The sequence below is a fragment of the Mustelus asterias genome, chromosome 5 (assembly GCF_964213995.1).
Source record: "Mustelus asterias chromosome 5, sMusAst1.hap1.1, whole genome shotgun sequence".
NCBI lineage: Eukaryota > Metazoa > Chordata > Chondrichthyes > Carcharhiniformes > Triakidae > Mustelus > Mustelus asterias.
This window is the reverse complement of record NC_135805.1, coordinates 111,656,772-111,669,517: the sequence shown is the minus strand read 5'-3', so window position 1 is coordinate 111,669,517 and position 12,746 is coordinate 111,656,772. Positions and strand designations below refer to the sequence as shown.

Here is a 12,746-nt window from a genome sequence, read left to right as displayed (position 1 = left end):
AAAAAAACAGCAGGTCTATTTAAAACTCAGTGTGCTTTTGGCCAGAACAAAATAATAGCTATTTACATCTGCTGCCAGTGGCAATTTGCCTCCAGCTGGCAAAGAGGAAAAATCTTTTGAGGTCCATCTTCACACCACAGCAGGAACACGACTATAACGCAATGCCGTCACCCAAATTAGATTGCATGAAGCTACACCTTTCTGATATATATGCGGCATGAACTTCAGTACCGTCACTGTTACTCAGTAACTGTCGTAATATCGAGTGAAGCCAAAACTTTAGAATAGCGGTCCGCGTTCAGCTGAGATCTAACAGAATTTAGCAATAATGAACACTAAGGCACTGTAGATCTAAACTGATGTTGCAATTGACTTAGATCAAAAGTCACCCCCAGCAGGCAATCAGCCTTCTTTTATTTATTAACCCATGAAAGGGACACATGTTATTTATTATTCATGTGTGTTCATGCATGCAGGGCTTTTCTTTAATGCCCCCTTTTGTAGTGCAGATTAGTGTTAAAAGTAATCTAGATTTATCTGGTGCACTGACATGTAAAATTAGCAATTAGTTATTCCTTCGCACTGTCTTTGAGGGATCAGTAATGCCAGCTTAATCAGTGTACACCAAAGTCTCCAGGGATCAATACAGACATTCTTCAGCATTTTATTTTCTCTCTTTAAGGTTAACAACACAAATTAAAATTATAGCAAGTGCATGAATCAGTGTATCTTTTATACAATGACTCTGAGGTGTGAAACTGTACCTGATATGTGTGTTGTGTGGCACTATGCAGTTAGAATAGACATATGCAGGTGTCCTCAATCAAAGACAAGTATGATCACAAATAAACAATAATCAAACAGGTTAACTGGAACGTCGCAAATATTTGTGGAAAGCTCCCTCAAGCTGAATTCTGAATTAAGATATAGTATTTTATGTGAAGGAGCAAACAAAAAAAACATGATGCATTAAAGAATATGTCACTTAACGGTTATGAAATGATTTTAATCAAAAACCAGAATAGTTAATTCAAAATAGACTTGTTTCGAATAAAGAGCAGTAATACAAAAGTTAGAGAAAAGAATCCAGAAAAACTGTTAGTTGTTTTACAAATTTAACTAATTATATGTCAATAGAATGCCAAAAAATTCAGCATCGTAAACGCAGATCATATAATAAAGGATTACAAGTGGAGTGCGTGCAAAATTACACATATATTAGATTTTATATGCAAAAAATCCAAGTACTTGGTTGAGACACTAACTAAAATTTGAGCATGCTTGCTTTCTAGAAACTGATTTATATTCTGCTGGTTTCTCCACTTTAATACAAAATAAAGTCCCACATATAGAGTCAACAGAAGATCCCAAATTTCTCGCAGATGCTCGATATATGAACAATGCAAAGTATTCTTTACTCATTAGCTAATATTTATCAAAATAAAGTAGGTAACACAAGGACAGTGCTGCTGAACATACTCAAAAGTGCTAGATGCCCAATCCTTATGAGACCAAAGTCCAAACCTATTTTATCCACTTTCAGTTGTGTTGTAGAAATTTGCCATGCAAAGCATGCAATTGCTGACAATGCTGAGGAAACTTTGTTGGTAAATGGAAAAAAAGCCAAGCACAAGATACTGGAAAGATAAAGACAATAAAATGGCAATGGAACACGAATAGCAAAGGCACTTACAGTTGTTCTAGAGAGACAAGTCCCTTAAATGCTTGCCTGTCAAGTGATTGGATTTCATTCTTGTACAAATAGCTGAAACAAGAAATAATCAGTAGTATTAGTGACTGGCCACCTACAGCACCAAACAGGCATATTGGCCATCTAATCAGATGTTGTCTGTTGGTGTGTATGCAAAGATAGCCATTTAAACAGGTGCTGAAATTTATACAGAAACACTAACCTTTAAAAGGAAATTCAATTCAATTTAGACAATGGCCTTCTAATCTGATGTTAATGGACAACTGAGATAATGAGAAAAACTGCAAATGCTGGAAATCTGAAAATAAATACATAAAATCCAGGAAATATACAGGCCTGTCAGCATCTGTGATGAAAAGCATAAAACTCAGACCAGGATTCGGCCATACGGACCATTCAGCCTGCTCTGTCATTCAATATCATGGCCGATCTTTTAAATCATTTTAATTTTCCTGTCCTATCCTTTGATTTTTATAGTACCAAAAATATATCAATCTGAGCCTTGAAAATAATCAATTTCTCTTCATCTCCGTTCTAAATAATCAAATCCTTATCCTGAGATATCCTGAGTTCTAGACGCTCTAGCCAGGGAAAACATTCAGAAAATGTCAAACGCTCGAAAATGTTACATATTTCAGTGAGACTGCCTCTCACTCTGCTAAACCCCAGAGAATATGGGCTCATTTCATTCCATCTTGACTGGGCTCTCAACCCTGGAATCAATCTAGTGAATGTTTGCTGCCCCATCCGCCAAAGTATATCCTTCCCCAGGTAAGATGACCAAAACTGTACACAGTGCACCAGGTATAATCCTCACAAAGCCTGGTACAATTTCAACAATCCTTTCTTACTCATATACTCCAACTTCCTCTCAATAAAGATCGACGTAATATCTTTGCCGTTCCAATTGCTTGCTGTATCTGCATGTTAACTTTGTGATGTGTGTGCAATAATGCCCAAATCCCTCTGAATACCAAAATTTCCTAGTTTCTGATATTAAAAAGACTAGTTATAATTGTTCACGTGTGCACCATTCAGTTGATATTTCCAACATTTTATGCTTTAATTTCAGATCAATGGTCTAATGCATTTTTTAAAACAGCGATTACTTTCCAGCTTAATCTGATGGCATGGCTGTGCTAAATCTTTTGCTTGATGCATGCCTTATCAGGTTTATTGCATCTATATTTAACATAAAAAGGATGCTAAAAATAAAATATGCAAGCAGAGTTAATAGAACAGGTGTTACCAACTTTACTACTGTACTTTTATAAACACCAGCAAAACAGAAAAGGAGGGTAAAAAAACACTTTGGTTTTGTATGGCTTCTTGAGCAATTATCTGGACCACACCAAACAACTGTATAATGGAGTGAAACAGGGAAAGCCATACAATAGCAGAAATAGAAAAATATTAAGACAGTATGACCTGAATTTTCACCAAGTCGGGTTGACTGGGAGCCATGGCAGGCAGGTCCTGATTCCAGTAATCCTCTCCCCATTCCTGGGCTATGCAATTTTCAGGAGTGCCTTCCTATCAGAAGTCTGCGTTTGGCACTCTCAATCTGGCCAGCTCCATGACGAAGATAAGTTATCTCCTACCCTTCCTCAATTTTCATGGCTTTGGTCATGTTTTTAAAAGTGTGTGGTTTTTGGTCCCTTAAGAGGAGGCACGAACCCTAATCTGCATAAGAGGATCTTTTAAAAGTTAAGTTCAAAAGGTCTCCCTCTTGCCCTATGCCAAGCTCTTTCACCTGCAATCTTCACTTGAATTATCGGATTGGGATGTCTGCTTCACTGACTAAACTGGCATTTAATGTATGTCCCTAATTTCCCTCAAGAAGGTGGTGGTGAGCTGCCTTCTTGAACTGTTGCAGTCCCTGCAATGTAGAGACAGTGCTGTTGGGGAGGGAGTTCCAGAATTTTGACCCTGCAACAGTGAAGAAATGGAAATATATTTCTAAGTCAGGATGGTGAGTGACTTGGAGGGAAACTTCTGGGTGGTGGTGTTCCAATCTGTATGCTGCCCTTGTCCTTCTGGATGGCAGCAGTTATAGGTTTGGAAGGTGCCATAAAAGGAGAGATGGTGAGTTCCTGCAGTGCATCTTCTAGGTGGTACACAGTGCGGTCACTGTTAGTCAGTGGTGGAGGGAGTGAATGTTGTGAAAAGGGTGCCAGGCAAATGGGCTGCTTTGTCCTGGACGGTGTTGAGCAGCTGGAGTGTTGCTGGAGCTGCAGTCATCCAGGTAAGTTGAGCGTACTCCATCACATTCCTGACTTATGCCTCATGGATGGTGGACAGGCTTTGGGAAGTCGGGGAGTGAGTTATTAGTCTCTGACCTACTCTTGTAGCCACAGTATTTATAGGACTAGTCCAGTTCAGTTTCTGGTCAATGGTTACCCCTAGGCTTTCAATAGGGAATTCAGTAATGGTAATGCCATTGAATGTCAAGGAGCGATGGTTAGATTCCCTCTGTTGGTGATAGCATTATGACAATGGAGAAAACTCTGGAATTATACAAGGAAAAAAGACTAGAGTTATCTATTTTTAAAGATGGCCATTGATACCGAAGTTGGCTAAGAATGTACAATTAGTCACTGACAGAGAAACCCCCTGTAGCCAATTCTAAGGAACAATCGAACCCCTCCCTGTGCTTCCAGTCAAGGAACTTGTAAAACCATCCAAAGACTGAATACCATCTCCGGTAAGAACAAAGAGACACGAGGGCCACTCATCTCCAAGACTCTGGGTAGAATGGCCCAGGCAGGCTAGTACATGCCAGCCTTCACGGACTATGCATACCTGGGGGTCACAAACCTGTGTGTATGGTGCGTGTCGTGGGTGTGTCGCGACGTGTCGTCCGTGTCAGCGCGCCGCGTGTCAGCGCGCCGCGTGTCAGCGCGCGTGCGTGTCAGCGCGCGTGCGTTGTGCGAAAAACAGCTGAAAGTTTGCCACACTGAAGGGAATACAAGGCAGGGCCCCTGCAAAGATAGCCAGATTTTGCAGTAACATCTGAAACTTCTCTCTCTTTCTGTGAAATCAGACAAGCCAGCTGAAGGATCACAGCTGGAAGAGAACTGAAATCTCTCCCAAACTACAGGACACAAACCGAAGAATCAACTGTTTGCCACCAGAAGCCAACTATACGGAAAACAATCGGAACAGACACAACACATCATCATCTACCCTTCGCAACTCAAGAACTGTTCCATATAACTTCTGAATATATTTACTTATTATTGGACTCAATTCTTATCACTAATCCACATGAATGTAGATGCATGTGTTTTACCATTTCTCCTTCCCCTTTTGTTAGTCAATAAACTTACTCTATTTTAACTCAAAAAAGTCTGCAACAAATTGGTTCCATTTTAAACATAACCGTTGGGTCTGGACAACTATCCAAAGGAAAAAGAACCTTGTTAAATTAAACCTTTGTGACTATCAGCAGAGGGTGGGTTGAATAAAGACTGTGAGGATACCAAATCAGAAACCACAAGGTATATTATTAAGTCAGACCAGATCCCAACAATTTGCTATTTTCGCAATGTGACGATAAGATGTTTCACTTCAGGCGCAATTCTACTGACATACTAGGAAACTTATCAAAACAAATTTTATTTAACAACATGGTTTAATTATAACAAATGAATTAGCTTAACTTTTAACAATTGAACAATACTTAAAACAAGGTAAAATTCTTAACTGCTACATCTCACGATGAGTTCCAATTCAAGCAATATTCCTCTTATAGACTTAAACACCCTCTTTAGAGAGAGAGAGAGAGAAACATCTGTTTCTCCTGACAGCCCAAGCAGGAACTAATTATATTTTAAATGAAACTTAAAACAGTATTTCTTTCCAGCAAGCTTAGCTCATCCCCTTAAGCATCTGATTCTGTCCCTGTCAATCAACCCAATCAAAACTCTACACTGAAACTGCCAGGGAGACCCAAGTAATCACAAATGCACTAACTCTGGTTAAAACAAACATTCCGGTCTAAAATGAGTGCTTAACCTCTGCTCCCAGCTATCAATTTAAAGGTTTTGTTAGACAAACCAGCACACTGCAAAACAGACCCGAATTCTAAACATACCCCTTACAAGAAACATGATGTACATATATTTCTTAAAGACACAGTATAATCACAAGACAGGGAGCCAGTCATCACTCCTCACCCAGGGCAGGGAAGGATTGGAAGATGAGCTAGATTTAGAGACTTGAGACAGACCCATGATGCTCAGTTTAGTAATTACCCAGCAAGAGATTAAAACATGGTCTAACACCTGGATACCTACAAAGCTTAGCCCACCACCCCTCGACCTCTCCAACTACCCCCAAAACAACACAACCTAAAAGGGGGTGTGGCCCCTCTCCCTCCCCCCCCCATTCTATCTGCTCTGATGGAGTTGCCTGGGGGATACTACACTGCGAATTTTCTGGACAGCTGGGATTGGAATGTCCAGGTAGAAAGGCACAGCCGTTTCAGGTCTGGAAAATCTTCACCGCAGCACATTCGCACTGCTCAGAAGATTCACAGAATCATAGAATCCCTACAGTGCAGAAGGAGGCCATTCGGCCTATTGAGTCTGCACCGACCACAATCCCACCTGGACCCTATTCCCGTAAGCCCACATATTTACACTGCTAATCCCCCTAACACTAAGGGGCAATTTACCATGGCCTATCAATCTAACCCGCACACCTGTGGACTATGGGAGGAATCTGGAGCACTCTGAGGAAACACATGCAGACATGGGGAGAATGTGCAAACTCCACACACACACACACAGTGATCCGAGGCCGAAATTGAACCCGGGTCCCTGGCACTGTGAGGCAGCAGTGCTAACCACTGTTAAATTTAACAAGGCTAACAAATTTAAACAAAATGGCAGCGTAGCTAATTCAGCACTCCTTCACACCCTAATACAAGGAGGCATGAGGCTGGAGTTTACTTTTTAAACTCGATAGCGAGATTAACTTTTAATAGATGTTGGGAATCGGTTAACTCGGTTGGTTGGATTGCTAGGCATGTGGATCAGCACAATGCTAACAGCACAGATTCGATTCCTGCTCTGGCTCAGCTCACTGTTTAAAAATAAGGGGTTGCCCATTTAAAACAGAGATGGGGTGAACTTTGGAATTCTCTTCCTGAAAAAGGCAATGAAAGCAGAGTATTTGGATGATTGTAAGGCAGAGGTGGATGGATTTTTGGGATGCAAGGGGATGATAGGTTATCAGGGATAAGCAGGATGCAGATTTGAAGTGGTCAGATCAACCATAATCTTATTAAATGGCAGAGTATGTATGAGGGGCTGAATGGCCTCCTCTTGCTCCTTGTTCATATGTTGAATGGTAATGTGAATGAGGTATTAATAATATAAATCAAAGGTACCTTATTTGGAGCAAAACAAAACCTCAAATCGTTCAAACCTCCGAGAATGAAAGGTGCTACGTTCTTGTTCCTTCGCCCCTCCCCATCCCACCATCACTTCTCCTACTCCCTTTACTCTTGCTGAAACTTTATCCTTCAGCTTCACCCTCTTATCCCTGCAACTGTGATGCTCTCAATTTCCCTCTCCTCCCACTCTTCCTCCCTGAACTTTCTCTCTCTCCCCTTCCCTTCACTTCTACCTGGCTTTTTGCTTCCTTTTTGCTCTCCTTAAAGCTTAACCTCTATTCTATTTAACCTCTATATAGGGCGGCACGGTAGCACAGTGGTTAGCACTGCTGCTTCACAGCTCCAGGGACCTGGGTTCGATTCCCGGCTTAGGTCACTGTCTGTGCGGAGTTTTCACATTCTCCTTGTGTCTGCGTGGGTTTCTTCCGGGTGCTCCGGTTTCCTCCCACATTCCAAAGATGTGCGGGTTAGGTTGATTGGCCATGATTAAATTGCCCCTTAGGGTCCTGATATGTGTAGGTTAGAGGGATTAATGGGTAAAATATGTAGGGATATGGGGGTAGGGCCTGGGTGGGATTGTGGTCGGTGCAGACTCGATGGGCCGAATGGCCTCTTTCTGTACTGTAGGGATTCTATGATTCCTTTCCTTAATAGAACATAGAACATTACAGCGCAGTACAGGCCCTTCTGCCCTCGATGTTGCGCCGACCAGTGAAACCAATCTAAAGCCCATCTAACCTACACTATTCCAATATCATCCATATGTTTATCCAATAACCATTTGAATGTTCTTAATGTTGACGAGTCCACTACCACTGCAGGCAGGGCATTCCACACCCTTACTACTCTCTGAGTAAAGAACCTACCTCTAACATCTGTCCTATATCTCTCACCCCTCAATTTAAAGCTATGTCCCCTCGTGTTAGCCATCACCATCCGAGGAAAAAGGCTCTCATTATCCACCCTATCTAATCCTCTGATCATATTGTATGCCTCTATTAAGTCACCGCTTAACCTTCTTCTCTCTAACGAAAACAACCTCAAGCCCCTCAGCCTTTCCTCATACGATTTTCCCACCATACCAGGCAACATCCTGGTAAATCTCCTCTGCACTCTTTCCAACACTTCCACATCCTTCCTATAATGCGGCGACCAGAACTGCACGCAATACTCCAAATGCGGCCGCTCCAGAGTTTTGTACAGTTGCAACATGACCTCCTGACTCCGAAACTCAATCCCTCTACCAATAAAAGCTAACACACCGTACGCCTTCTTAACAACCCTATCAACCTGGGTGCCAACTTTCAGGGATCTATGCACATGGACACCCAGACCCCTCTGTTCATCCACACTACCAAGTATCTTACCATTAGCCCAGTACTCTGTATTCTTGTTACTCTGTCCAAAGTGAATCACTTTGCAGTTTTCCGCATTAAACTCCATTTGCCACCTCTCAGCCCAGCTCTGCAGCTTATCTATATCCCTCTGTAACCTGCCACTTCTCTCCGCACTGTCTACAACTCCACCGACTTTAGTGTCATCTGCAAATTTACTAACCCATCCTTCTATGCCCTCATCCAGGTCATTAATAAAAATGACAAACAGCAGTAGCCCTAAAACAGATCCTTGCGGTACACCACTAGTAACTGAACTCCAGGATGAATATTTCCCATCAACTACCACCCTCTGTTTTCTTCCAGCTAGCCAATTCCTGATCCAAAAGACTAAATCACCCTCAATCCTATGTGTCCGTATTTTCTGCAAAAGCTTACCTTGGGGAACCTTATCAAACGCTTTGCTGAAATCCATACACACCACATCAACCGCTTTACCCTCATCCACCTCTTTGGTCACCTTCTCAAAGAACTCAATAAGGTTTGTGAGGCACGACCTACCCTTCACAAAACCGTGCTGACTATCCCTAATCAAATTATTCCTTTCCAGGTGATTATAAATCCTATCTCTTATAATCCTTTCCAACAGAAGTAAGGCTCACCGGTCTATAATTACCAGGGTTGTCCCTACTCCCCTTTTTGAACAAGGGGATAACATTTGCTATCCTCCAGTCTTCTGGCACTGTTCCAGTAGACAATGACGACCCAAAGATCAAAGCCAAAGGCTCTGCAATCTCCTCTCTAGCCTCCCAGAGAATCCTAGGATAAATCCCATCTGGCCCAGGGGACTTATCTATTTTTACCCTTTCCACAATTGCCAACACCTCCTCCTTATGAACCTCAATCCCATCCAGTCCAACAGTCTGCATCTCAGTACTCCCCTCGACACTGTCCCTCTCCAGTGTGAATGGAACATCACATCTCGGATAGTAAGTGTATTAGAAGCATCTGAACTGAGATTTGGAGCAGATGGATTACGGCATCAATATTAACAGTCACTGCACTGACAGAAAAGATGGAGATATTGCTGAAGATGGCAAGATCTGAGCACAGTTGGCTGGTTTACCTTCGGTGGAGGAAGAGAAAGGTCCTTGTATCTGCTGGGCAATTTGACAAAGCATCAGGGGGAATGACTTGTCAAGTTACTTGTCAAGTAACCCTTTCAGTTTTTTAACCGCTATTTTAAGTGATTCAGTTACTCCTCGGTTGTCAATACAAGTCTTCAAAACTATATCCGTGCTCCAGCTTTTAGCAGTCACAGATGAGCAAGGCTAGTTTCATTAATCAAAGGTGCTGACCTCAAGAAACCTTTATCACAAGAAACAACCAATGTTCTGGTGGGAAACAATACAATCAAGCAATGCTGCTGGCTCTCACTGAGAGCTTCATGCTGACAATAATTCTCTTCCTCCTCCAGTTGACAACTCTCTCAGAAATCCATCACCTTATGTAACCCAACAGGAGGACAGATTGGTATTATCGCTGGACTATTAATCCAGAAACTCGGCTAATGTTCTTGGAAGCTGGATTCGAATCCCGCCACGACAGATGGTGGAATTTGAATTCAATAAAAAAATCTGGAGTTATGAATCTACTGATGACCATGAAACCATTGTTTGTCAGAAAAACCTATCTGGTTCACGAATATCCTTTAGGGAAGGAAATCTGCCATCCTTACCTGGTCTGGCCCACATGTGACTCTAGATCCACAGCAATTTGGTTGACTCAACTGCCCTCCAAGGGCAACTAGGGATGGCCAATGAATACTGGCCAGCCAGCGATGCCCATGTCCCACAAATGAGTTTTAAAAAAGTATTGTACGAGAGCTTATGTCCCAGCTTGGTGAACTCCTGTTCAGAAAGAAAGGGCAGGTGGCACCAACTATTATTTTGAGCCCCATTAATCAACAGTCAATTCTTTTAGGAAATGATTCCAGTGGTGAACACATTTCATTGCTAGTGTGCACCTCCCTCGGAAATGGATTGGTGAAAGGACTGGGCAGACTTCTCCCATCTGGGGAGAAAGTCCGCGGCAGAGGTGGGAATGTGGAATGTTTCCCACTGCAGAGGCTGGCAGGAAAACACGCCAAATATTCTGACCCAACCTCGGAAATTTTGCAACTGGGTGTTTTGCGCTGTGCTGGGGTTGGCCTGATGGCACAGTCTGCTGTCCAGGTGCCACATTAAACAGGCACTCAACATCACTGACACACAACTGAAGAAAGAAGGTGGACCTCCTGAAAATGAAGATGGATTTCCGGGTGCACTCTGAGGCCGGACGATGGACCCCCTCCAGATTACCGGATCTGAAAAGTCCACCTGTAGATACTCCCCACACCCACTGGGGGGCTGCTTCCATCCTGATCGTAGTCATGATGTGGAGATGCCGGCGTTGGACTGGGGTAAACACAGTAGAAGGAGCAGCGCTCCGAAAGCTAATGGCATTTGCTATCAAATAAACCTGTTGGACTTTAACCTGGTATTGTTAAAACTCTTACTCCATCCTGATCCCCAGAGACAGCCCCAGGCATTGTTAAGGTGAGTCCCGACATCTGCATGCCACATTGTTCTAAACGTGTTTTGCACTGGCATGTTTTCCTGCTACCACTGTGGAGAATCAGGCCTGGGTGGTCAGACCTTTATCTGCATCCCATTAGTGGGTTACAAATGAGTTTCATGCTGGCCTCCTGCAGGTTTCCTGATCCGTCAAGGCAGGCACCAGCGGAAGATCCCGCTGTAAACTCATGCCGGCATGAAAGCCAATTTTTGCCCTCCCACCAAATTCTCCTCCCTGCCTGCCATTGACCCTGTCAGCTGCAGTTTGGGAGAATTTTGCCTAATATCTATTTTGCCCCAACGTGGAACTGCTGGGTTGGATGACATTTGGAGGAAGACTGAACACTGCTGAGAGGGACCATAAAGTGGACTGTATAATGATGTGAGAGATTAGCCATGCAAAAATTAACAGATACATGCATCCATCAACTTGGAGAACTTAGAGAGTGGGGGAAAAGTTGGACAAGACATAGGGCCCGATTTTACTAAACCTTCGCGCCCGTTTCCGGTAAGGTTGGGTATCGGGCCTATACCACGATCTGCACCCGATTCCGAGCAGATCGCGGCTTTACCGACACCCAATTCTCCCCCCCCCCCCTCCCCCCGGGATCGGAGCCCCCTGGGAGGCAGGCCCCCCTCGGCAGAGCACACCCCCAACCTACCTCGATAGCTGGTCTCCCTCCACCATCCTTCCGTTAGCAAGATAAGCTGTATGTTCCTCAGCTAGATCCACTTTGATCAACACAAAGATGGTCCTTCTGCCTTGTGGGTCCATCTGGCTCACCAAGCCAGTTACAATACTGCGTTCAGCCTCTACTGAACCATCTTGGATACAAAGGATAATGAATGGTACTGGTCGATCTTCCTGGTGCCATCAGCATTGTAACATCAGGAATGGCTGCTGACACCAAGGATATAATTTTTAGCATAAGCAAGGCTTGCATGCAGAACCCTAATGCCATTATCCTTTGTATCCAAGATGGTTCAGTAGATGCTGAACGCAGTATTGTAACTGACTTGGTGAGCCAGATGGACCCGTCACACCCCCTCTCCTCCTCACACACACACACCGCCCCCCCAGATGGTCTGGGTCAGAGAGCCGCTCTCTCTGCTTTTTTCTCCCCGCCCAGGCGCGCTGCTTCGGATTTTTTTTCGAACTGCGCATGCGCAGTTCAGAGCTCCGATCGTTCCGGCAGCGCTAAGCCCCGCCCACAGTGCGAATCGGACCGGAGGCGGCAAAACGCGTATGGGTGCGCTGGAAAGAAGATTCCGGGCGCGGATCTATTTGACGCCCAGATTCGGCACTTAGACTCAAAATGGTAAAACCAGGCCCATAGTGCAGCTGGAAATCCTGAGCAGCAAATCACCCATGTGAAGCAACAAGCAGCAAATAAACTAGAATCATAGAACCCCTAGTGCAAGAGGAGGCCATTCAGTCCATCGAGTCTGCACTGACAACAATCCCACCCTGGCCTTATCCCCATTACCCCACTTATTTACCCTTCTAATACCCCTGACACTAAGAGGCAATTGAGCATGGCCAATCCATCTAATCTGCACATCTTTGGACTGTGGGAGAAAACTAGAGCATCCGGAGGAAACCCACACAGACAGGAGGAGAATATGTGCAAATTCCGCACCGGCAGTGACCCAAGCCGGGAATTGAATCCGCGTCCCTGACGCTT

The 12,746-nt window shown here is 43.8% G+C and overlaps 1 protein-coding gene across 4 annotated transcripts in view; it reads right to left on the bottom strand.

Moving 5' to 3' along the window:
• The window catches only part of pxdn (peroxidasin), a 248,988-nt gene that overhangs the window by 86,987 nt on the left and 149,255 nt on the right, over window positions 1–12,746 (bottom strand). For 3 of the 4 annotated variants that reach the window (XM_078213208.1, XM_078213210.1, XM_078213211.1), the window contains exon 4: window positions 1,694–1,765. The exons of the other annotated variant lie outside the window; for it this stretch is intronic. In XM_078213208.1, the coding sequence (XP_078069334.1) occupies window positions 1,694–1,765 (72 nt within the window). The remainder of the gene's footprint in view (window positions 1–1,693; window positions 1,766–12,746) is intronic. 4 annotated transcript variants of the gene reach the window in all.